Source organism: Glycine soja, chromosome 1 (genome assembly GCF_004193775.1).
Source record: "Glycine soja cultivar W05 chromosome 1, ASM419377v2, whole genome shotgun sequence".
Taxonomy (NCBI): domain Eukaryota; kingdom Viridiplantae; phylum Streptophyta; class Magnoliopsida; order Fabales; family Fabaceae; genus Glycine; species Glycine soja.
The window spans coordinates 26,546,153-26,572,372 of record NC_041002.1 but is presented as its reverse complement, the minus strand read 5'-3'; the positions used below and the strand labels follow the sequence as shown (position 1 = coordinate 26,572,372).

General features: G+C 34.5%; 3 protein-coding genes, 1 long non-coding RNA gene and 1 pseudogene across 6 annotated transcripts; 1 reads left to right on the top strand and 4 right to left on the bottom strand.

Annotated features, from left to right (window-relative positions):
* The first annotated feature begins 726 nt into the window (after nt 1-726).
* LOC114414140 lies at nt 727-4,905 on the top strand. Its single transcript, XR_003667128.1, has 4 exons — nt 727-1,504; nt 1,926-2,156; nt 4,440-4,482; nt 4,558-4,905. It is a non-coding gene; the product is annotated as an uncharacterized LOC114414140 (long non-coding RNA).
* Nucleotides 4,906-12,541: 7,636 nt separating this feature from the next.
* Nucleotides 12,542-15,280, bottom strand: LOC114414120 (piriformospora indica-insensitive protein 2-like). 2 transcript variants are annotated; one of them, XM_028378469.1, is made up of 3 exons: nt 15,107-15,280; nt 14,422-14,694; nt 12,542-13,832 (listed from the first exon to the last, which is right to left on the bottom strand). In XM_028378469.1, the coding sequence occupies exons 2-3, from the start codon at nt 14,629-14,631 to the stop codon at nt 12,645-12,647; spliced, it is 1,398 nt and encodes a 465-aa protein (XP_028234270.1). In that variant the 5' UTR covers nt 14,632-14,694; nt 15,107-15,280; the 3' UTR covers nt 12,542-12,644. The 2 variants fall into 2 exon arrangements, with proteins under 2 accessions (XP_028234270.1, XP_028234275.1); XM_028378474.1 differs by having other exon boundaries at nt 14,422-14,654.
* A 2,732-nt stretch (nt 15,281-18,012) lies between these two features.
* On the bottom strand, nt 18,013-21,247 carry LOC114414092 (protein CROWDED NUCLEI 1-like). 2 transcript variants are annotated; one of them, XM_028378447.1, is made up of 3 exons: nt 19,805-21,247; nt 18,413-18,623; nt 18,013-18,325 (listed from the first exon to the last, which is right to left on the bottom strand). In XM_028378447.1, exons 1-3 carry the CDS (start codon nt 21,217-21,219, stop codon nt 18,269-18,271), a joined length of 1,683 nt encoding a protein of 560 aa, XP_028234248.1. In that variant the 5' UTR covers nt 21,220-21,247; the 3' UTR covers nt 18,013-18,268. The 2 variants fall into 2 exon arrangements, with proteins under 2 accessions (XP_028234248.1, XP_028234255.1); XM_028378454.1 differs by lacking the exon at nt 18,013-18,325 and having other exon boundaries at nt 18,520-18,623; nt 19,801-21,247.
* On the bottom strand, nt 21,234-25,610 carry LOC114414108 (protein CROWDED NUCLEI 2-like). The gene is made up of 6 exons (XM_028378460.1): nt 25,472-25,610; nt 24,201-24,533; nt 23,401-23,654; nt 23,027-23,297; nt 22,831-22,914; nt 21,234-21,909 (listed from the first exon to the last, which is right to left on the bottom strand). Exons 2-6 carry the CDS (start codon nt 24,387-24,389, stop codon nt 21,268-21,270), a joined length of 1,440 nt encoding a protein of 479 aa, XP_028234261.1. The 5' UTR covers nt 24,390-24,533; nt 25,472-25,610; the 3' UTR covers nt 21,234-21,267.
* On the bottom strand, nt 25,197-25,951 carry LOC114419171 (annotated as a pseudogene).
* Between the last annotated feature and the right edge of the window lie 269 nt (nt 25,952-26,220).

Below are 26,220 nucleotides of genomic sequence, written 5' to 3'. Positions count from 1 at the left end.
TGAGTCCCTTGTCTATTGTTAGATAACTACATGTAGTCAACAAAAATAACCCAGATCCCTTGACCATATCTTGTTGCTGGTCATGTAGGGCAATTTTTAACTTCATAATATCTTTCTCGCATGTGATACTAACTTTAGGTCACCATGTTCGTACAAGTACATAAATAATTACTAAATAAGTTCCAATATAAAAATAAATCATTCAATAGTCGAAGAAATTTTAAATATTGAAACAAACTTAGTAGTTTACCATGTCATTCCATACTTCACAAGCCACATGATCGACATATGAGGTCAATAGTAATGTGTCCTCAGGGGCACCAGGAAACAGAACGGGTGGTTGTGGCTCCTGGTGCTCCGCATGCTACGCATGACCAACATTCTCTACAGGCTCCACTTGCGCAACAGGATCCAAAGGCTCTATCACTTGAGCTTCTACATGTCACCTTTGATTAGACATTTCTGTGTTATGTTGTTATGGTGTAGCTTTCTCCTAATTATGAACAAAAAAAAAATTATAGTCATCATAGGAAAAAAGCTTAACAACATAACTAACCACACAAAATCAAATTACGAAAAAAACTTAACTAATCTACTAAGAGCAAAGGGAAAAAAATAATAATATTGATGTTCAGGAAAGCCTATTATGGAATAGATTTGTGAATCAATTCACATTTTTGGAACCACTATTTTAGAACAGGTATTCCAAAATACTTGTTCCAAAATAGATGTTATGGATAGCTTTGCCACACTAGAAACCCATCACCACACCACAAACCAGAAAAACGAAATGAAAGGAGAAAACTTACATTCAGTGGTGTCGTGCAAAGGAAGAGGGGGAAAAAGGTGGCATGAAGGTGGAGAAGGAGGTCATTTAGGAGGTGGTTGTCGTTGTGCTTCTAGGGTGAAGGAGGTGTTAGAATGGGATGCACACAAATGAGATTGAAGGAGGTGCTAGGGTTGGGGAAGGGAGGTGCTCACTCACATAACTCATTAAGGGTACTTTGCTCTTTTCAAAATTTTTGGGAGGTGCAGATCACAATATGGATAATGTAGGAAACAAATGTCTTACCCGCTTTGTCCCTTTTTGACGGTTCCAACGCCCATTTCTCACCCCCTTAGGAAAGTTGAAACATTCGATTTGGATAAAAATGCCCCACATCCCTAACACCACTTTTTAGATTCCTTCCTCCCTTTCTCTTCTTCGTCCGGCGACGCCACTTACCTCTTCACTGCCACCAACCCCAACAAGGTCGGGATCAGGTACGAGCCAGTCCAACTTCACCATCATGTACCGCGAGTCCGCGACATCACAGAGAAAACCACACCTCACACAATGCTGAAATCGCTTCACCCCATTTCACAACGCTAAAATCACAATCGATGGTAATCACTAATCAGAGGTGCTCGTGGCTCGATCAAAATTTGGCGTCATGGCATTTCAAGCTTCTAGCTCTCAAGTCTCAAAAATCAAGAACCTCGAAGCCCTTTCACTGAAACTGAGGTGAAACCCAAATGTTAACTAGCTGCAATTTCACTGGAATTTCTCTTTTTCAATAACCCTTTGAACTCTTATGCAATTTGATATTACTCTCAGATGAGTGTCTCTGCAGCGTCACTGAATAGCATTGTGTCCTGTTTCTTTAGTGGCTCCTGCTGTTTTATTAAGCACACAGCAATGACCTACAAAATGTGTATCAATCGGCACAAAATAAGAGATATATTTTATTTTCGAAAGCAGATAAGAATTTCTGAAAACATACATGGAAATGCTTTAAAGTTTGATTCTGTCAAGTTTGATGCTAATAAAACTTACTATTTGTGTATCTTTTTTACTACATCATTTTGGTCAACATTATAGCATCTTTAACCATAAAATGGTTCATCCTATTGCTTCTTAGTTTGACACCTACTTTTCTAAACAGGATGATAGCTCAGCAGATCAAAGATTATCCCAGGAAAATGGGACTTTGAGTAAAGTAGATTCTCAACCTCCCTTTGCAGATCTCTTTGGTGATATCTTGGGTCCATTGGCTATTGAAGGCCCTCCCTGTAGCAGTGTCCACCCTCAGCCAAGCTCAAATTCAGGATTGGAAGGAACTGTAATTGAAGCCACAGCCATAGTACCTGCTGGAGAACTGGCCAATTCTGTGCAGGTACTACACATTGGTTTAATTTAAGTACCCAAATAAGTAATGAAGTCTTTTTCTTAACCTGATGTGCTAAGTGCTAATTGAATGCCACTGCAAAATTCCGTTTGAATATTGTTTTTTCTTATATTTCATACATCTTATATTTTGTTTACACACGATTATTATTGATGATGAACCACATTAGGAGTTTATGTGGCTGCTCTATTTGTTGAAATTCCTACCTTTGTGTTCCATGGTAAAAGCTGAAGAAAATTAAAACTATTTTTCTGAAAAATGTGGATATGGTTTTTAAAAAAATCCAAACGGTTTTTCTAAAAAATATGGATATGGATGTTATCACAAACCGAATATATTACAAAACAATGACATTCTGCAGAAAGCAAAATTGCAAACCGGCTCCAACACCAATAAGAAAGTTCCTGATGTTTTCACTAAGATTGTGCCGTCCTCCTCATTTCATAACTCCAACTGAGGTTTCTTTTTTTTTTTTTTTTTAACAAAGTGCATATTGTCTCTCCTAAAAATTCTCAAACTACACCTATCTAATTTGTTTTTCTCAAAGTACACTACTTTTACATGCCTAATGCCTAGTGGGAAGACGGATTTAGTGACCCCGACTTTCGTGCTTGAACTTTAAAAAAAATTAAAATATTATATTATATAATTATTTTTAATTGGTTTTAAAATTATTTATTTATTAAATTAATTTTTTAAGGGTTGATTAAATTAATTTTTTATTAAGAAAATGATATTATTAAATATAATTATTTTTGTTATATTATTTACTTAAGATACGTTTTGGTGAATATTTTTTTTTAAATCTGAATTTTGTGTAATAATATATTTATTTTATTAAAAAATTTAAATTTTTTAATATAATTAGTTTGTTTATGTCATAAGATTTAATTAAAAATAATAATATTTTTTGTTTAACAATTTATTTATAAAAGAACATTATACTGTATTATCAATAAAATACTTAAACAATCATATTTGATTAAGAAAAAACTTAAAATGAAAATATGTTAGGACAATTATTTCTGTTATGACTAAGTTGTCTGCAAATTTCATATTTTTTTTTTACTTTTCCGTTCATTTTCGTCTTTGTCTATCTCAGTAGAAATTACGAGTTGAAAGGGGACGACCCTTTGTAGTCCTCTTTCTCCTTGGATCAAGATCCCATTGATCTCCTTTATATTCTTGTCACATTGATTTGTGTGGCAGTAAACCGTGAGAACACAACAAATGTTTAACCTCATATTCACCACAATCACACTTTTGAGATTGTAACATTACTCTAAACCTTCCAGGTGGTCTGGGTGTTTGAAGTGGGGATTGGGTATCTGTTATAATAAAAGTGTGATTGTATCTGTCGAATTCATTTACAATGTGTGTATTAGATTCTTGTTGACCGTTATTCATTGCATCAGAGACGACTTCAGAATACTATGAGCCAGAGTTGATCATTGTCTGAGTTTGTCGACCTCTAATAGCAAAAAGTTGCGTGGTCTTGAAATATGTCTCCTCAACCAACGATGACACCGACAAATGTTGTGTTTTTGAACATGGAATTAACAGACTTAGACAAATTGGTAGTCATATGTCCCCAACGTTTCCCTTCATCGAAACATTGTACCCAATTTTGTTTGGGTAATTGATCTAATCATTCAGCTGTTGGCTTATTCACACGGATATCTCCAAGACGTCGCCAGTGCATTTTTTCCGTGTATGCATAACCTGTAAATATTAAATCAATCTATTACGTTATAAAATTTGATTGAAAGTAAAGTTTAACGAATAAATAAAATAGATTCTCACCAGTCAGCATGAGTGGTTTCTTTAAATGTTTGCAATTTGAGTTACCGCAAAGAAAATTTTGTGCAATCTGGTGCAGGCAAAAAAATGGGATGTGTCTTGAACCCATAAGTTACTTGGGTTGTTGTAGGCACTTATAATTGAGGGGTGTCTGTCTGAAATGAAAAAAAATGTTAATTTGCGAAGTAACATGTCTTCTTAAATTCTTTAGAAAAAAACCTCAAGCTGAAGTTGTCTCCCCTTCTACAATGGCGTAAGCAATCAGGAAGATATAGTTAGCTTCATCTTGTGTGGTAGCTATCAGCAGTGTGCTAGTATACTTTCTCTAAAGTCATGTATCATCTACTTGTACTATGAGTTTGCAATATACAAAGTCATTAATGCATGGACCAAATGACCAAAAGACACGTTTAAACATTTTTTTGCCCAGTACGATTTCTCCTTTCTCATACACTGATTTTGTTTTAGCAGTCCCGGGAACACAAGATTGGAAAGCTCCCAAAAGTTTTGGCAGGTTGGCATATGATTCTTTCTAGTTTTCATGAATCATCTCCAATGTTCTTTGCTTTGCTAACCTGTCTTCTTGTAGGATGGGGTATAATTCATGAACGTTTTGATCTCTGCAATCAACGTCTTGATGGAGAGGGTGGAGTTTGTTTTGACAATTGATTGGATGATCTGTGCTATGACATGTTTGTCGAGTTGCCGATGATCTTGTATGAGCATTGGCGCGAGACAAGTGTGATGATCTCTGATACTATTGATAATTAATTTGTTATGCCTCTTTGAATTGCATGCGCCTAAGCTCCATGTACAACCATTTTCATATAATTTACACACAAAGTTTAGCCTTCTCTAGTTAGAGTAAATTATTCTGCAATCAAAATGATTTTTGATGTTGTATTCTTTGACTGCTCGAAAATATTGTGCTTTTTCATCGAAGGTCATGTCAACCTCAAGTGCACCGGTTGGTGGTTGTACATTATGTTGTTGCTAAACAAAATGGTGTCGATCAATGTAGTGTGGTAGGTGGTAAAAGTTTAAGTCTATTGGACACCTAGGTTGGTGATATTGCAACGGATGTGACAGAGGTGTTGTTGGTCTGCCAAGACCCTCATCATCGCTTTGGTCATCGCTTTGGTGATTGATGTGATCAAAGGTCTGTTGATTCTCATCCTCACTAAAATCATCCATGTTTTCGTCATGAAATCGTATAATGGGATCTTCATTAGTGATGGGATGTTTATTTCGGTTTGATGTTTGTGTTTGTGGTTGGTGTGAAGGTGGCGTAAAGGGGGATGAATGATGATTTTGTTAGTCAAAGGAGGTTTATTGGAAATCAAAAAAAGAATCATTTTCAGATAATAGTTGTGTATATGAAATATAAATGTCAAAGGGGTCTTGTGTTTCAAGGTTGTTGTATGAAGATACTGGATTTTTGAGGTTTATGTTGTTGTATGATAATTGTTGTGGAGACAGTAGTTGTAGTTGTGGACATGAGAGTTGTGAAGACGATGGTTGTTGTTGAGGAATAAGGTCAGTAATAGCATAGAATTTGGCAGAATTCAATTGTGAATTGAGGAGAATTGTTTCCATCGCGCCTTTGAGATCGTCATTGTCGAGTAGTTGTGTTGAAATATAACGTGTTTGACCCTGATGAAATGAAATAGGGATACGAAATAACAATTGAGCAAATTTTTCAGTTGCTCGAGTAAGGAGACAGTTGTTAATTTTTTGAATGAATTGTGTAAACGTAATAGAACGACTGACGTAAATAAATATTGGGTTCGCACATGTGTAAACCGATCCATGAATTGGGTCGTTTGCAATGTGACCATTGTGGTAAATGATGGTCGTAAATTTTTTAGGTGGAGCCATGGTGGTGCTTGTCAAATGACATCAAACAAACCGGGTCAAGCTACAGTTTGGACTACAACAAGATATCCCTGTAGATCCCATGTCAATTTGGTGAAGTCGATCAAGATTCAGAGATGTCAATTTGGTCTGCATGTACTACAATTATTTGTTTCTCGTATAGTTGTTGCATGATTTGAAGTTGTTATTTTCAATTTACTTCAGTAATAATAGTCTACACATGCATAATTTCAAAGATGCGGAGCAATGTCGAACCTAACCCTCATATGCATCGACAACCCCATTAATGTGTGGTGTTGCACACTGTTCACTCACATGTGTACGTTTACCTCATTAACATGGTTCTGAACAATCAGCGTGACCTAAACATGCGATGTTGAACACTGCGGTCAACACTCATGATTCAATGGACAGTCTGTCATGTACATCAATGTGTGGGGTTGCAGACTATTCACTCACATGTGTACACTGTTCCGCAGTTGCACAGTATTCACTCACATGCACTGAATATCCTACCCATATATTATATCACCATTTGACAACATATCACACACAATAACTTTCTCATAAAACAAAACTCGATTTGTAACTCTCATAGGATTTCCACTTATATTAGACTTGAACTTTGACCACCTACCACACTACATTGATCGACACCATTTTGTTCAGCAACAACATAATGTACAACCACCAACGGGTGCACTTGAGGTTGGCATGACCTTCAATGAAAAAACACAATGTATTCGAGCAGTCAAAAAGTATAACATCAAACATTATTTTGATTGTAGAACAATTTACTCTAACCAGAGAAGGCTAAACTTCGTGTGTAAATTACATGAAAATGGTTGTACATGGAGCTTAGGCGCATGCAATTCAAATAGACATAACAAATGGATTATCAAGAGTATTAGAGGTCATCACACTTGTCTCGTGCCAATGCTCAGACAAGATCATCCGCAACTCGACAAACATGTCATAGCACAGATCATCCAACCAATTGTCAAAACAAACCCAACCGTCTCCATCAAGACGTTGATTGCAGAGATCAAAACGTTCATGAATTATATCCCATCCTACAAGAAGACATAGTTAGCAAAGCAAAGAGCATTGAAAATGATTCATGGAAACTAGAAAAAATCATATGTCAACCTGCCAAAACTTTTGGGAGCTTTGCAATCTTGTGTTCCCGGGACTATGGTCGTTGCTCAAACAGAATCCGTGTATGAGGGAGGAGAAATCGTATCGGGCAAAAGAATGTTTAAACGTATCTTTTGATCATTTGGTCCATGCATTAATGGCTTTGCATATTGCAAACCCATAGTATAGGTAGATGGTACATGACTTTACGGAAAGTATACTAGCACACTATTGATAGCTACCACACAAGATGAAACTGACCATATCTTCCTGATTGCCTACGCCATTGTAGAAGGGGAGACAACTTCAGCTTGGGGTTTTTTTTCTAAAGAATTTAAGAAGACATGTTACTCCGCAAATTAACATTTCTTTCGTTTCAGACAGACACCCCTCAATTATAAGTGCCTACAACAACCCAAGTAACTTATGGGTTCAGGACACATCCCATTTCTTTTGTCTGCGACACATTGCACAAAACTTTCTTCGCGGTAACTCAAACTGCAAACATTTAAAGAAACACTTTTATTATAACAGAGACTTAATCCCCACTTCAAACACCCAGGCCACCTGGAAGGTTTAGAGTAATGTTACAATCCCAAAAGTGTGATTGTGGTGAATATCAGGTTAAACACTTGTTGTGTTCTCACGTCATGGTTGTTTGTAAATCTGTCAATGTTGATTTCATGAACTATGTGTTGACATTATTCACTTTGCAACACATTTTGCACGTCTACGATAACTCCTTTGGTTTACTGCCACACGAATCAATGTGACAAGAATATGAAGGAGATCAGTGGGGTTTTGATCCAAGGAGAAAGAGGACTGCAAAGGGTCGTCCCGTTTCAACTCGCATTCCTACTGAGATGGACGAAGACGAAAATGAACGGAAAAGTAGAAAAAAATGTGGAATTTACCGACAACTTGGTCATAACAGAAACAATTGTCTTAACATATCTTCATCTTAAGTTTTTTCCTTAGTCAAATGTGATTGTTTAAGTATTTTATTAATAATGCGGTATAATGTTCTTCTATAAATAAATTGTTAAACAAAAAAATATTATCATTTTTAATTAAATCTTATGACATAAATAAACTAATTATATTAAAAAAATTACTAAAATAAATATATTATTATACAAAATTTAGATTTTAAAAAAAATATTCACCCAAAAAATATCTTAAGTAAATTAAATAATATAACAAAAATAATTATATTTAATAATATTATTTTCATAATAAAAAAAATAATTTAATCAACCCTTAAAAAATTAATTTAATAAATAAATAATTTTAAAATTAATTAAAAATAATTTTATATAATATAATATTTATATTTCATAATATTTTAATTTTTTTTTTTTTAAAAAGGTTAAGCATGGTAGTCGAGGTGACTAAACCCAACTTCCTAAAGGACACATAAAAGTAGTGTACTTTGGGTAAAACAAATCAAATAGGTGTAGTTTTAGAATTTTTATGAGAGAGAATGCACACTTTGATTAAAAAAAAAAAAACCTATAATGTGCCCTGTAACTTGGCCAAGTAATGAAAATCTTCTAGTTGGTTTAATAACCAAAGTCCTCTTTTTCAAAAAAACATGTGACTGAAAATACTTAAGGGCACCAAAGCATGCAGGATTTTTGTCCAAAGAGATCTATGTTTTTGATCTAATGAGACCAGTGTTTGTTGGATGGCTATAGAGATCTATTGCCAAGTCAATTCTTAGTCTCCTAAGAATATTTTCAGTGCTCGTTACTTAACGAGTTGTTTATATTTAAACATCCTTCTTAAATTTTTCTTACCAATAGAAGTAATCTATGTGTCATATTGTTGTTTAAAATTAAGTTTTGATTGCTTATGAGTAAAAAATATTTTTTTATCATTGAAACAAAATATATGAGTTGTTTAACTATGATGTAACACTGTAAGAATTAATTAATATAAGAGAAAAAAAAACTTAAAATGGATTAGGTAAATTACACCATTAAAAATGCTCTAAGTACGTAGGGACGACGTTTTGAATGCCATTTTCCTCATTCAAAACAGTTTTGAAAGCCAGTAAAGAACGATAAAAAAATTTGTTATGTTCTTTTTTCTAATTCCTCTTTACTGTAGATTGTAGTGGAGTATAATTTTGACTTCAATATCCTTTTTCTTTTGCATGGATTTCGGTGAGAATAATCATTCATCATTGTTTGCATGTCTACTTCGGATGGTAAGTGTAAGTTATCTTTTAGAGAATATCCAAAATAGTACTATTAGCATGTTAACACTCAATTTTTATTCAAACAAATTATTTCATATCTTTAAAGGAAAAAAATAGAAAGCATGTTAAAATCTAATATTCTACAATCTTCACAGTTAATATTGTCTCGGGGAAACTTTATAATATTAGAAATTCAAATCTGTAAAGTGCCACTCTAAAATTACTTTAAACCGTCTCCAATGGTGATTTTGTTAGAAGTTTTTACAAATAAGAACTTGTTCGGTTTTCATGATTAAAGTTAGCATACTGCCTCTCAAGTGTAGAACTAGTTAAGAATTAAGTTCTTAACTTTAAAAAGAATATCAAAATTAACCATAAGATTCCTTTTAAATTTTTGAAAATTCTACTATTAGAATAAAAGTTTGTTAGAATTCTTAAACCTTATACGAAAATGTAACTTAAAATAAAAGGTCTCTATATTGAAATAAAAATTGGTATTATTTCTCCTACTTTAACTTTAATCAATGTATGAACTTTAGAAAAAACAGAAGTTTCCATCTTTCATCATAGATGATTTTTAGCACGAGGAGAGACACTGCTTTTTATAAAATTTAATAACGAAATTGATCAAAATTAAAGTTCAAAAACTAAAATCAAATTTAACAGATAATACAGAACCTAAAAATATATTTTATCTTAAAACAAATTAAAAACCCATAAATAAGTTCTCAACTGCTCTTACTTAACCATTGCTGGTGGCCCAAGAATAGTCTCACCCAACGACTAACTATTCAATCATGTGTGGGAATCTCTGCTAAACATTAAGAGAGAGAAAAAATACAAAAACTGTAACCAGAAAATATGGTGACACCAGATTGAAGGGAATTTATCCTCTTAGAAGATCATGAGAATTCAGATTGTGGTAGGGGAGTCCAACAAAGGAGATGAGAAGCATTAAATTTTCCACCGCTAGTGGAGCAGTTGTACGTTGTTTAATGCCCTGTGAACAAATGAATAAACCAATCTTGAACAAAGAGAGCCCAGAATCCAGATAATGTGGCAGAGCCTTAGAGATGGACCCAATAGTCACCCAACCCCATCATTGTCCGCTTTAAACACCACAAAGGTTCATTAATAAAAGCACTGTACCATTGCTACCAGCCTACCCATTTCATCATCAAGAACACATGAATCCCTACCACACCTACATAGGCTTCATAGGCTACCTTCACATTTCACTTTCACCCAATTAAAGTCATAAATAAATATGTCTTTGCCTCGGAAATCAAAAGGTAGAAATGCCAAAGCCTCATTCCGGATTTTGTCTCCTAATTCCTCCAAACTTGCCAATTGCAAATGTTCACTAAATAATGTGTATAACGTACTAGTGTCCATGAGACACAACAGACACGAAGCCAGCAACGGGACAGAAAAAAGAAAAGGATAAATTAGTCTCTCACGTATGAGACGATAAATTGGTATCTAATTTATCTAAAAGATAAAAAAAAAAATTTATCTTTAGATATATGAGATGATGATAAAATGGCTCATAAATTTAATAATAAAATCAATTTATCATATTTTTTTCACATTTAATTACTAAATTTAAATTTTATATCTTTTAATAATTAATTTATCAATAGCACACAGTAAAATGAATATTTATAAAAAAAAAAACACAAGAAAAAAGAAGAAAAATTGTAACATTTGTAGTTGATTCCTCTTGTTAGTTTTTAGGGGTGTTAACTAGACACTATTTTTATCTCAACTCAATCTAGAAGGATCAATTATTTGAACGCAATCTAATTAAAATCCAATAATATATTAAATAAAATGATTTATTATGTATAACTAAATTGGAGAAATAAAAAGTATAAAACTAAAATTAAGGCGTATTTTACAATGCTAACAACAATAAAAGCAGTATGCCTCTTTTAGTTTATATGTTTTGTTTCCAATTTTGCCGTTGAGCAACCACATTTGCAAGATGTAACCCACACGACTCTTGACATCCGTTCTCTAATATCTCCACTTTAAGAACAAAAAAAATTGTAACTCCTATTGCAATTTTTATTTTTATATAGGAAACTGCTTTTGCATATAACCTCTATTTTATTTCAACTATTTCAATTCTCGACTCACACAATAGTTTATTGGTAAAAAAAAGAAAAGGATTAATTATATATACAACAAATTCAATTTCAGAAAAATAAAACATGCGGGTTAAGACCGAAAGTACATATTTGTCCTTGTCTTTCCGCTAGTTAATATAAATGTAATATTGTGACATACAAAATACAAAATATTATCCATTAAATCAAGAATACTTATTATTCAGACATAATTAGTGGACCAAAATATTTTCTTAATGAATAAAGAATTTCACGCAAATTGCAACATCCCAAAATATAATATAAATTCATCTACAAGTATACTAGATATAATTTCTGAAACTTAAATTTATCAAAATTCAAAATTAACTTGAGTAAAGTTAGTAGGACAGGGTATGAAGAACACCATGGCCGGTAGTGAATAGCCTACTTCTTGACTAGGTTCCTTTCAAAATTCAACTGGTTGCTTTCAAAAATGTGTGAAGCCAATTCCAACACACATTTTTACTATTAACAAAAAATATTGTACCCGGAGCACAAATTAAATCAAAAGGGATACAAAATTAAACAATTCTTACATGATCGCAATATTTATATGCCCATAATAATTAAAATTTATGCTGAAATTTTTGGACCATCTAAAGCTTGCTCGTGCAAAATTTATAACCAATTGGATTAACCAAGTCCGCATGGTTAGTTACTACTAACTCTTAAAATGTGACTATTGTTAGCGCACAAATACAAATAGTGAAATCCAATGATAGGTTCAATTATTTGTACGATAAAATAAGTGTGTACCAACATACACTGGTAAGTTCTCGGCCCTTAACAATCACCTGTACAACTGTAAAGTGTTATGACTTCGAGACTTTGGCATTACTGTTTTGTATTCCATTTGTAGAGCGACCCCCCCAAGGTTTATTGTTTGAACATTGGGTATGCACGTATTCAGGTACTACTACTAGTGGTGACAAATTGAGAATAAAAGATTTGAGGCACCCTTAATGAAATTGTAAATGAATAACGGTTACTCGGAACAAGGGCATAAATTTGAATTTTACTACAGATGTGAAGAACTTGATGACAGATAATATCATATTTATAAGTGTTGTTTAAATCTTAAAACTTATCATAATTCTAATGAGCTATCAAGATTCAATTTATCTGAACTTTTGTTAAGAAAATGTGTACAAACATTAAATAGACAAATTAAACTAGCCGATGGTAAGATCATGCCAGCTAGCAAGTTGAAAAAAAACGGTTAACTTATGTCATAACAAAGTACAATAAAGGTTGTTGTAATTAATAACCCTAATAAAAAAGTAAAAGCCAAAGTTGAACTACTCTTGATTAAAGACCTAAATAAGATATTAAAAAAAATAGAAAAATCCACCAGAAGGAATTAGGAGTATGGCTCAAAGAGGCTATGGAATGGAAAGTCCTCTTCACATCCCCATCAGTTGTATTAGATTTTAGCAATTTGATCTCTTGCTGGCATGGTTTTACCCCATATGGAACATGACTTGTTGATATTACTCCAAGAGGGTAGCAAAGGCTAGGGTTGTTCCAGGCCCCAAAACGTGTTCTCATTTTTCCATAAAACTCCACAGAGAATTTAAGCTCTCCTGTCAAATTGTTGCCACTAACATATAGTGCATTGAGACAAGGAAGAGTAGATAGATTTGGTGAAAGGTTGCCTGTGAGGTTGTTGTCACTAAGGCCTAAAAACCTCAACCTCTTTAATTCCGATATAGACTCAGGAATTTCCCCTTTCAACCCCATGTTAGAGAGATCCAAAATGATCAAGTTGTGAAGGTTTTCCCACTTAAGGGTCCTGATATCCCCACCTATTGCATTGTTGGACAGAACCATTTCCTCTAAAGAATACATCTCTTGAATACTCAATGTCAACCCTCCAGAGAATCTGTTATTCCTAAGGTCCATAAGGGTCAAATTCTTAAGATAAGCAAATTCTTTCAGCAGATTCCCCTCCAAATGGTTATGGCTCACATCAAGCTTCAAAAGGGAAGTTAAGCTTCCAAGTGTCAAAGGTAAAGTCCCAGATAGTGAATTTCTACTTAAATCAAGAATTAATAACTCGCCTAATGCACTAAAAATATCTGGAATGTGTCCACTAAAATGGTTTCCAGCAAGAACAAGCCTCTTCAACTTGTTCAGTTTACCAATATCTGGTGGAATTTTACCTGTTAAACCATTTTCTAATAGTACTAGTGACTGAAGGTTCTTGAGGGCACCAAAACTTGAAGGAATTTTTCCAATGAGACCTCTGTTTGATCTAAACTCAAGTGATTCTAAGCTGCCAGCAAGCTTTTCCCAGTTTGCATTGGGGATGGTAACTTGATGCCTGTGTTGTGATTCAAAGCATTTGAATAGGGATAGAGCTTTAAGGTGCTTCAGCTCAAACAACTGTGGTCTGAATTCCAAAATTTTGGCACAACTTAGAGAATTATCGTGGATTGGTCCAATGTTCAAGACAGTAACATACCAAAATCCATTAAACAGATCACAAGAGACCCCCTGCAGCAGAAAACAATAATAAGTATTAAACAACATTTTAAGACCATACTGTTTTGGAAAATTTATAACTTCTTGGTTGAATTGTAAAGAATTTTGATTTTGATTAGATGGCTTAATAGGCAACAAATATAATGGCTACTTAATGCATGCAACATTTTACTAGGACCTGCTTAACTTATGGGGGAAAAAAGACAAATAATTGATATTCATACTTTGGAAAGTTTCATCATTGTGTAAAAGAAGCTTTAAAGAAGAATTTTGAACTGGAAAAATTAAGCCAAGTGATTTTCTTTTCTTTTGGCATGCTGCTGCTGAATGCACAAAAGCTGAATTTCATCACACTATTCATTTATTAAATTTTCAAGGCCTCATTTACTTCCATAATAATGATTAATTGATTATCCTGAAATCTTTAAGGCAAAAAATAATAATAATTTGAAATGTTCTCATGCAAGGATGGTTTCATAACTTTAACCAGAAATAATTTAAAATGTCCAACCATTATCCATAGCACAGTAAAAAGGTAGTTGCTTGGAAATTTTGCACTGTGATGTCTACTGTCTAGTCATTCGGAAGGATTAAAAAGTACCTGAATAGGAGTCCAGCCACAAGGATCTGGATAGAGATCTGAGCCATTCCACCAATCACCAACAAAGCCTTGAATGGTGGAGTATAGAGCATCCCGCTCTGCCTTCTCCATTGGAGCCATGTCAAGTTCTACTTGTCCATAACACCATGCACTCAGAGAGATGATGAAGAGAGCAGTGATGGCTTGACCAACAGCCTTGAAGTTCCTCATGAGGTTATTGAGTCAAAGCAGCACTGTCAGGCACAGGATAAGCTCAAGATGGATGGAGCAAAACTGATGAAACAAACACAACAACAGAAGGAGGTAACTTGGCTTGAACTCTAGTGCACAATTTGCATTATGGTTTTCATACGCAATTCACTTTTTTTTTTTTCACACAGAAACAAAATCCAGCTAAATTACAAGAAAAAGGACAGACAAAGGAGGAGGAAGAACAGGTGATTTACTCCCTCAACAGTAAAGGGCATACCAAGACAAAACAAATACCATGGGGGGGGGGGGGGGGGGGGGGGGTCCCTACAGAAAAACTAGTGATATTTTTAACTGGTGATACTTTGATGCAACAAAATGGAGCAGATTCTAGCATCAAGAAAGGAATAACAGGATCCTGAAATTGTGTTCAAAGTTAACCGGAAAAAGGAGAGTAATGCTAGAGGAAAAACAAAAGCATAACAAGAAACCTGACCTCTTTTCTTCCTTGTGTTTATGGAAAAGCTAAGGAAGTAGTATATGGCAGATATAAGAGATTAACACGAGATGTTATTATGCTAGCACAGTTCTCGAAGCTTAAAGTCATAAATGAGTCTAATTTGGCCAGAGCTGTAGCAAGTGACTGAAGGCCTATATATAAGATGAAAGCGCAATCTGGTCTGCAAATTGCACACTCATTCTGATTCTATTATTGTATTCTCATTGTTAGTATTATTATCATTATTATTAAGGGTAATGCTAACCTGTGCCTAAGACACTGGTTAAGAACATAATAAATAAAAAGCTTTTATTAAAAGCATATGTTGGGGTTGTATTAAAAATCACAGAAGAGTGCACTGTTATATTTTTCGATAAAAACTTTTTACTTTGATTCTTTAACCAATATCCCTAAATATTGATTATCATTTTCCTATTCTTAAAATTTAATTTCTATGTATTGTCAATATAAACACTCTCAGCTAGTCCAAAATAGATATGATTTTTAAAGTAGATACTAAACACTATAAAAGTCAATAAACATATCATAAAACAACTCATAATTAAGTAACAATATAAAAATCATTTACTTTTATTATTATTATTAGATAGATGCAAATATAATAAGTCATCTTAGGATGTGTTCGGATTTCCAGTGGGAGGGTTTAAAAGTATATGTTTGAAATTAAAATCAGTTTAGGGTAATGTTTGGTTACTCCCAAAACTATGTTTGAGAGTAAAATTTTACCTAGATATCAGTTTTGAAAAAGTAAGCCTTGTGATACTTTTATAGACTTTAATCCAAACATTTAATTAAGACAATTATGAAAAGTTGAAGGGCAAGGAATGATTTTGGGAGAGGGGGGAATAGTTGAAGATAAATGGTATTAGTAGGGGACCATGATGCATGCAAGAAAAAAAAATGAAAGGTGCATGTAAGTGCATGCAAGACAAACTAGGCTTTTATCTGTTATTGTCTTGTTGTCTTGTTTAGTGGTGGTGACCTGAGGGGGTTTTAACAGCCTTCTGAAACTGCAGAGGAAAAAAGGACAACATTCAACAGTGGCTTTGAAAATAGAAGTTAACCATATTGCTTGATTGCAGTTGGGTCATGAGGAGGACCACACTTTGTACCAAAAAACAAGACGAAAAAACAACCTCAGAGTCTTTGCTGATCCTCAAAATTTGTAGCCTGGGATATGAATTGAATTCGTGTCTCAGCAAAAGGAGAAGAAAAATGGCAATAATAGAATAGTGAATTCATTGCTTCCCATGCTTTTTCTGCAGCGTATGATTAAAAAAATTTAAAATAATCATTAAGTGCATGTTTGTTTCTTTTTTATGTGTTTATGTGAACGGAAGAATTTTTGCTTTGGCACATTATTAGACTTTCATGTAAAAAGAAAATTTTCTTGCTTTTATTCAACGTCCTATGAAGCCTCTTTAAGTTCTAAAACAAACATTCCGAGTAGTTTGTGCACAATTTGTATGGAATATAGTATATTTATTATATAACATTTATATTGGAAAATGATAATGAGTACGAAAAACATATGTTCTAATTCACACAAATCTTAAGAGTTGCAAATATATTCAACATGAATTTTACCATCAAATACATGAATTAACTGGTGCAGAATTATTTCCTCAAATTCCCCTTCATATACTGGATTTGAATATGTATGCAATTGAATTGAATTAAATAGTCGGAAAAAAAAGTTTTACCCCTCAGTAATTTTACCAAGTAAAAATATTGAAAAAAATATTTTTTTCTGTGCTAACTGAATGGATATGCAATAACTTAATTGACTCATTTTAAATTCATGTGCATACCTTTCGTACAAATTAGCAATCCTGCATTATACCATAGATTGCATTTTTTTATTTTTTAAGAAACCATAGGTTGCATGCTTGGTACTAAGCAATAACCCTTTTTCCTAATAAAAGTTTTTTGTAACTATTTAAGAAACTATTAAAAAATTGTTTCCGATAACTGAGTTCAATAATGTGTGTGATGCATGTACCTAACCTTCCATGGTGGGATAAGATTTTTGCTCTTGTTGTTATTAAGAAAAAGGTTATTTTAAAATAAACTAATTCCAACACGCTCTTAATATTAAACTTATAATGCTTGACTAATCTCATTAATAGAGCTTCACCATCAATAAAGATACTTCCAACTTGCAAATGGAATGAGATGAGATAATGAGAGGATAGACGAACTAAGTGGTCTATACATAAATACAACTAATAAACAATGAAGGAAAAAGGGAGGAAAGACCAAAGAGAATGAAAACAAAGATTAAATATATAATATAGGTAATAATTTTTTGAGTAAGTTCTCATTATATAGCATTGTAATAATAAGTTCTCCAATTGTAAGAAGAATGGAAAGGACAATAAAATCACAAAAGGCTAAAGAATCCTAGCCTAACGTAGGTTGGCAAGTCTTTTTCTCCCCTATGTTTCCTCTGGCTACCCTCTAGCTAGCAAGTAATTTAGGATAGCACCATGTAGAAAAAGTCAATAATAAGTGCTTATTGGGATGCAATGTATTATTTTATTTTATTTCCAAGAAGCATGCGATTTTATGTAGGGTAGGGTCAAAAGGCCCCAGGGTGTTATTCTGTTTTCAAATGTGTAAACAGGAAAGGTAAAAGAGAAATATATATTTATTCAATTTATATCGTATTAATAGGAAGCCTTTTTATTTAGATATGAACTTCCATTGAGTCACTCGCTCACTGCACATGCTCCAAATAATGTTCTGAAGCATCGACGTAATTGCTTAATTTTATCAATTAATGCAAACATTAATACTGAAGTTGATTCACCCCTTTAGTTCAATTTTAGGAAGCATCAACCTTTCTTAAGCAGCAAATCTATTTTGCAAGAGAACAATTATTGAGAACACAGGCAGCAGAACAATGCTTCTCATCTGCCAGTTAATAAATGCCAAAGCAAAAATGGAAGCTACACCAAAGTAATATTACATGCATAATCTCCGAAATATGGAATGATGACATATGTATATCTATTGTGATATAACTACTTCCATCACGTTGTAAAAAATCTGAAGATTTTCTTTCCAATGGACACCTCACCCAGATGTTCCTCTTCCTCCTCCTCCTCCTCCTCATCATCATCATCATTTTCAACTTCATGAATAGTGCTTCCATCTTCCATCTTCATCAACATCATCTTTTGGTAGTTCAAACTGTAGAAGAAAAAATGTGTAAAAATAAAATAAAACATATATATAAAAATTTCAAAGAAATCAATCATCAAAACAAGGCTGTGTTACCCTAACAGCTCTATCGTCTGAGAACTCCACAGTCTTTACTGTCGAGACCTGCACCAGGTTTGTGTCTTGTACATTGTCATCATCTACTGCTAATGAAGTTTCAAAAACTTCAGGATTGTTTTTATCACCCTCCAATTTACCAGCAGCAGCTTCTTTCTCCACACTCTTTGTTGCATTTGATATGTTCTGTGTTGATGAATCTTTGCCAGCACTGCTAAAGAAAAGGGGTGATGTCAGAAACAATCAAGAAAATTATGACCACTGCAACAAACATTAACAGACATGATGCCTGATGGTTTTGCTGCTAAACATACTTGCCAGCCACATGCAAGACACACTTGCAATAACACCCTTAACATTCTCTCACATAAATTCAAATAGCATTAAACAGTAGCTCAATCCAGCAATTCAATTTCCTACTATTTATACACACGTAAAATACCATTTACTATTGGGAAAGTATCCACCACACGACAGCTGGACAGCCAAGTAAAGCTTGTGCTGTCTAAAACAGAAAATTGCTAAGCAAATGAGCAAACCAAGATTGTGTGGCTTCAATCAGAATCGCCTTACACCATTATGTAAGGTCCGCTACATGGATCATATTACACCTTAGACTTGATTAAAAACCAAATTCTTAAAAGATATTATTCACCTTGAGGTCATATCAACAAATAAAGGGATCAGTTTGTTTAAACTTAAAAAAAAATCAATTTAAAAAAAAACACTTTTTATATAAGCGCTTTTATAAGAAGCATCTAGAATTTGCTTCTTAAAAAAAGCAGGAAACACTAACCCAAGAAGTCTAACCTTTTATCATTACTTAAAGAGAATTTATTTTAATAAACATACTACAGAACAGAAACTTCAATCTTAATATTTTTTTTAGTATCTGAAAAATAGTGTTTCTGTCCATAAATTAAATAATCTAGCCGCTTGAGTGATTTACGCTGAAATAGTTCATTTCCCAACCACAATGTAATAAGTACCATTCTTTCTTGCTATTGCAGAAATCTAAAGATCACATTGACTAAGCAATAAACAGTTAGAAAGATCAATTGACATTATGATCTATTATTACAAAATGAAGCAACCTTGGAAATCACAATAACAAAATCAAGCCAATCAGTGCAACAGATTGGAACCCCACATTTTTTCTTTATTCCTTTTTGGGCAGGGGACAAGAGGAGGAGAAAAAATGACAGATTAGTCCTTCAGTGTGGAAATCAACCATGAATTTATTTCAAACATATCATTAATCCAAACATCAATACCCATATATATTCAGTTCATACCTCATCCTAGAGAATTATCACCAAAAATAAACACAATTAGCATAACATATAATGTAAACTGTTATTGATCCCAGATGAGGCCTGAGACTAAACTTATGTCTTATGCCGCCTGAGATTGTATCGCTTCTCCCCAGTAACTTGTGTCAGTGGAGCAACTGTTTGCCTCTTCTTCCTGCACCCACCAGCTGTAATACTATCTGAATGTCCTTCACTATCACCAGCATTCAGCTCAGTTTCTGTAATCCTGGAAGTTTGTGCCCATTGCCGCTTCCTTCTAGTGTTACCAATGGCTTTCTCGGTGAAACTGGAGTCTTCTCGACTATCTTCTCTGATATGATCAGTATTGAGAGACTGCAAGCTTGCATTTTCTATTTTCTTTGGGTCTTTTCCTAGAAACTCCTTGGCCTCTTCAACAACAGCCTTCACTGAGCATGTTCTAGCAATTCCAGATTTGCTTTTCCTCCCAGGTTTGCACCGACCAAGCTTTGGAACAGACTGCTGGGAATCACCTGGATCTCCATCTATGAAACTATCCACATGGCTGTGATCACCTATGGATAGAGAGTATTCATCACCAACCTCTTTATCAATGTTATCAGATTGGAGGTGTGGTGTATCTGAAGAGTGATGTGCCATCCCACCTGCTGGTTGACGTTCATCAAAAATAACTCTAGCTCCTATATTAGGAAGAGATGCAGGCAGCGCATCTATGTTCTCTACACTAAAATTGACATCTGAAAGTGGTGATGTCCCAGCCATGTCTGAAGCACCAACAGCATCAGCTATTTTACTTGGGGACAAATTGAAAATCTTGGTTGTGCATTTACGGAGCCAAGACACAGGCCTTACAGATCCAGAGATGTTAAACTCAGAAGAAGCTACATTGTCCTGGGAGTTCTTAGGAGGCTTGTCATTCAGAACAGGGGAGATAGGTGAGGGAATGGCCACTCTTTCCGTAAAGTCAGGTAACTGAATATCAGATACAACAAAGTCCCTAACAACTTCACCACAGCCCTTGCAACTCCTTAGCTTCTCAACAAGTTCAAGAAAATGTTTTCTTTCAGCAACAAGGCATTCCCGTTCCTTCTTAACCTTCCGGCTGAGACTCATAAGCATTTCAGAGTCTTCATGCATCTCATGTTGGCCAGACTTCAGTTGCTGCTTGTTCGACTCAAGTTCCTTCCTCTCATTTTCCAACCTAATCCCCTCAGCCTTCACTTCTTCCCATTCCTTCTCAATAACATCCTTCAAGTTATTAATGTTGTCAAGCTCTCTTAGCATCTCCTCCTGAAAATTTCTCTCCCTTTCCTGCAAGTCTTTCTCCATTTCCTCCTGTCTTTTCTGGATTTCATTCTCAAGATTCCTCGTCTTCGATTCAAAATCTTGAAGCATTTGTGCCTTTTCATTTTTCACCTTTTCAGACAAAAGATGTTTCTCTTGCTTCATTGAATCTCTGAATGATTCCTTCTCCAATACAAGCTTCTCCAGCTCTTTCTTTATATGATCTTGCATATGTTGTTTCTCACTTTTCAACCTTTCTTCGCTGTTCTGAAGTTTTCTTTAAAAAAATTTCTCCACATCAATATCACGCTGCTTTCTAGTAATTTCTGCTCTTTTTTCATCCAGCACTTCCCACTCTTTCTCAAACCTCTGTCTCTCCTCCCTTAAGTTTTCAGCTTCCTTCATAATAAAGTCCTTCTGCAATCTGGTATGCTCTATCTCCTGTTTTAGTTCCAATTGCAAATGAGAATGCTCTGCCCTATCATCTTCAGTAAGCTTCAAATTCTCGGTCTCTTGGCATATTTGCAGCTCCTTCTGAGAAATCTCAGCTTTCATCTTCCCAAGTTCAGCATTTAAATTCTCCAGGCTCTCCCGGTCAGCAAGCAGTTTTTGTTTTTCCTTCTCCAACTCTTTCTCTTTGATTATCATAGTCTTTTCCTTCTCCTTTAAGGATTTCAACTTTGCTTCAATCTCCTTATTTTGCTCTTTTATTCTCTCAGTCTTCTTATTCAATGCCTGCTCTTCTTTTCCAACCTTTTTTTCCCTACGGTTGACTTCGACTTCCCTCTGCTCAAAGACTTCCTCCTTGCTGCTAAACTCCTCAACGAGGGATTTCTGCTTTTGTTCCATTTCAAGTTCAACCTGCTGCAACTTTAAATCCAGAGTAGCCTTTTGTTCACCAAGGAGATTCTCGATCCCCTCCTGTAGGAACCACAGGTTCAACAGTCAGAATGCAATAAAATCATGCAAGTTACTCAAGACATACATGTTATGCTCACAAAAAACATTATATTTATATGTCACAAGACTATGGGTTTATATAGTGAATTCCCATTTTCAATTAATTTCCCTACTTTCACTTGGTAAAAGTTGTGTAAAGTTGTCATTCCCAAAGTTTCAAAAAAGTAAATTACCATGAATTTGCAATATAGGCATTCAGTTAGGTAAATGATTCTTCAAACTATCATTAATGTATAATGGGAAAAACTGGCTTCAGTATTTGATCTCCCTATGATGCAAATTTTATCCTTAACAAAGTAGAAAGTTCAAATTAGTGCAGAGTTATTCTAATATTCCCTTTTCCTGTAAAAAAAATTAAAAGTAATAAATGAACTAACAACATGTAAATAGATGTTATTCAAAATATTAAAATTCTTCGATTTTCCTATGAAATACATACTTGAAAGGCAGATTTCAAGATGATAAAAGCAAAGCATTACTAATATTACAGACAGAGTTTTTAATTGTGGATTGTGGACAAATGATTGCCTAGGACACTATGATGCAGAAACTAAAAAACGCCTTAGCCCTAGAACCATTCATTCATTCACAATGGAGTTTACTGAGCTCTTAGAAATGATTAAAGATCAAGTCATCTCACTTTACATCACAATACCTCTTGCATCTCAGCAAGGCCAAAAGCAGATGCATCATGTAAGCATCATTGAAATCTACATATTTCAGAAAAATACAAGTGTATCTCTAACAATATATCTTTTGGATTTCATTTCTAGGCAACATGTACTAAGCGATTATAAATTGATGTATCATGCAATTTTTCCATTCATACAACTTTGCATGACATTTTATTCTATTGAAAAATCACCAGGTTCCCAGACTCACTCTTTCTCTAGCACTAAGCTTCAGTTCCAGTGCAAGCAATTCTTTCTCTTTCATCTCCAGCATGCTCTTTAAAGAATCCGCTTTCTGCAACCAGAATCACAACACACAATTAATGGAAAGGATCAGCAAATAGATGTTTGCATAAAAAACAGAACACAAAAGTCATCAATTCACAATGAAAAAGAACAAAACACACCTTCTCTTCCACATCTAAATCTGCTACTCTTTTAATTATCTCAGCTTCCTTTCCTTTCAATAAAGAATTAGATGAATCAATTTTCTTCTCCAACACTTCTAGGTCTCTTTCTTTCTGCCTAAGGTTCTTCTCAGTTTCAACTATCTTTTCTTCTTTCTCACCAAGATTTTGCCTACCATCACATAGCATGTCTTCTCTTTGCTTTAGCTTCCTTTCCCAGTCCTTCAAATCTTCCCTTTGTTTGTAGAATGTTGCCTCAAATGATTCTCGACTGCAACGTACAATACCAACTTAATGAATTAAGTCGCAATGCAAAAGAGCCAAAATAACATGACGCATAGAAACATCCATAAAATGTAGTGCATAGAGCATACTCAGTAGCTAAAGACAAACGCTCCTTTTGAAGCAAACTTTCCTGAACATCCACCTGTCGCAATTTCATATCCAGCTCTGCATTTTTTCTGTTTATCTCAGCAAGCTTAGCTTCTGCATCAAGCAGTTTCTTATCAACCGCCAAAGACTTCTCTTCAATTCCATCAACCAATGCATTAGCTTCAGCTAGCTTTGTATGAGAGAAAGACTGGACTTGGGCATGCTCTTCTTGTATTGCACGCAGAGCTCTCTCAAGCTGCAATTGATTGATTTCCAAAACATCAACATCAAATCAAGGAACATCTAAACAGACGTCTCAAGCGACAACCTTAACAAATCCAAAAATGCCGTACAAATCTTGTCATAAAATTGAAATAGAAATAAATTGATAAGGTATTGAACAACATGAAAATCCATAAGAGAACATGTATCAAGGTAAAAAATTTAAGGCCTACTTGGTTTAAGAAAATAAGGTGACATTTTTCTGATAATTAGTATAGGCAGGAGCCAGGAAACAAAAACAGATAAAATTATGGTTTTGAGCACACCATAATTTTTATCTAATATCAATTGTGGTTTTTATGGAAGGGTAATGCTTAAATACTGCATAATGAAGCTCAAGGTAAGGGGAAAAATGAGGAAGAGAGGAAAAAGTTAAAGCCCAACATCCTATAATCAGCTCTTCCAACACTGACCAAAGTAAAAATGAAGACAAGATCAACAGAAAAAAGAGGCAATGTATGCAAGTAGACAAATCTAACACAATCATATAATATAATTGAAGATAAAAACAAAAACATACATCAGCCCCACACTGCCTCTCCGTGCTTAATGCTTTCTTCAAATTTTCCTCTCGCTTCTCAACTTCAAATAATGCAATTAAATGTGCTGACTGTTCTCGTTTGAGAATCTCCTGAGTTTCAGCTAGTTCTTGCCCCAGCTGATCAAACATCGAACTCCATTCTTTCTTCTCAATCAATAGGAGGTCCATGTTGTATTGGTAGTCAAAAAGCTATAACAAATGAAAGGAACCAAATAGTTCATCAATGATCAATCATCACAGCTGATCAAACATTGAACTCCATTCTTTCTTCTCAATCAATAGGAGGTCCATGTTGTATTGGTAGTCAAAAAGCTATAAAAAATGAAAGGAACCAAATAGTTCATCAATGATCAATCATCATAGAGATAAATGATTTCCACAAGAAGATGCTTCTGCAATAAAATTCAATGAACACAATATTTATTGGGAAATTTCACAACCATAAAATATTTCATAAATAGTAATGGAAAGGCCAAAAAGGAATTTGCTTGGTTACACAGATAGACATGTTCATGAATTGGATACTTCACCAATACATATCCATAAAGTATCATGTGTTAGAAACCACTAACTACGTTGAATCTTAATTTTAAAGTGGGTCAAATTATTTTATTTTCTCAGTGTTTTGCTGGCAGTGGGCAATTATGTTAACAAAGTGTGCACTTAGTTTGAATTTGAAGAATTACAATTACATATTTATTATGTTTTATTAATGTATATTATTCACATATCTATATACGTATATTCCCCCATAGCATATCCTATATATTATAATAGTCACAGCCACATTTAGATGCAATAGCATAAAATGCATTGTCTTCATTACTCTATCAACTATAACGCTTCTTTCACAGCCACATTTGCCAGTAATTTCAGCAACACATCAAGGGCTTCATTTTTGGGGGAATGGGAGGATCCAAACTCATGTACTTGCTATTAAGTTGATAGTAGAATCAATCAAAATAGTTCCTTTCTTTAAACCATATCAGCATCGATAGCGACATCAATAACAATATTCAAAACATTAGTGACCAACTGCAACTATAGATTCAAATTGATCAATCATAAATACCAAATGCCAAGTGCCAATCAATCATTAATTCAAACAACAAAATGTATATTTATAAGCAATACAAAAATCATAAAAAAAGACAAACTTAGCAAAAACGCATCAAATTAAACGAATCAAACCCCAGAAAAGTGCTTCAAACAAATAATGACGAAAATTTGAAAAAAACATCGAAACTAACCTCTCTTTCGAGCCTAGAAACCTTCTCCACGAGCGCCTCGTGGTCCTTCCGCTGCATCACAGCCTCGTCCAGCAACCCCAACTCGGTGAACCGCTTCCAGGTCCTCGACGTTCCCCGCGGGGTCGAGCCCCACCGCGACCGTGGTTTCCGTCAGAGATCCCAAAGGCGGCGGCGGCGGACCCTCCGCGACGGCCTTTCCCTTCGCGGAGGCGGAACCGCCCCGATGCGGCGTGAACGCCACCGCGGCCGGCCACGCCTTTCTCTGCGGCGTGAACATTGCACTGTCGATGCAACGAAAAAAAATCGCCGGAAAAGTGATAGAAAACGAAACGACGGTGAGGGTTTCGCCGGAAAAGAAAAAGGGAGGGATTGATTTGTGTTTTGGTGAAGTGTGAAAATTTTGAAAAGGGTAATAGAAAATGGACCGTTTAACAGAGTGTGTTTTGTACTACTACAACAATTTGGATTGCAATAATTTGTGATTCGACAAATGAGGGAACTTAATTGGGGGAAATTAAACGCTCCATTTCTGGATAATGATTGTTGGGGGAATAAATTAGAAAAATATCATTTCAAAAAATAATAGAAAAATATGACAGAATAAAATAAATTTATTTGGTAAAGTTTCTGTTTTATCTTTTTATTATTATATTTTACTATTTTTATATAACAAAGAAAAGAAGTTTTGATGTATTTTTTCTCACTCAAATAAGGGCACTTTAGATTGTTTTTTGTTCATTAATATTATG

Bases quoted from the DNA above. Each gene is read 5' to 3' on its own strand.
- LOC114414120 (XM_028378469.1), bottom strand. From the start codon at position 14,631: ATGAGGAACTTCAAGGCTGTTGGTCAAGCCATCACTGCTCTCTTCATC. The intron at 13,833-14,421 runs GTACTTTTTAAT...TTTCTGCTGCAG, and splicing joins GTGGCTGGACTCCTATTCAG to GGGGTCTCTTGTGATCTGTT.
- LOC114414092 (XM_028378447.1), bottom strand. From the start codon at position 21,219: ATGCAAGATCATATAAAGAAAGAGCTGGAGAAGCTTGTATTGGAGAAG. The intron at 18,624-19,804 runs ATAAGTTTAGTC...TTTCTTTAGCAG, and splicing joins AATCTCAGGCGGCATAAGAC to TGCTGGCAAAGATTCATCAA. The intron at 18,326-18,412 runs GTAACACAGCCT...TTTCTTCTACAG, and splicing joins CAGACGATAGAGCTGTTAGG to TTTGAACTACCAAAAGATGA.
- LOC114414108 (XM_028378460.1), bottom strand. From the start codon at position 24,389: ATGGACCTCCTATTGATTGAGAAGAAAGAATGGAGTTCGATGTTTGAT. The intron at 23,298-23,400 runs GTATGCTCTATG...TGTACGTTGCAG, and splicing joins CGTTTGTCTTTAGCTACTGA to TCGAGAATCATTTGAGGCAA. The intron at 21,910-22,830 runs GTGAGTCTGGGA...TGGTTCCTACAG, and splicing joins AGCTTAGTGCTAGAGAAAGA to GAGGGGATCGAGAATCTCCT.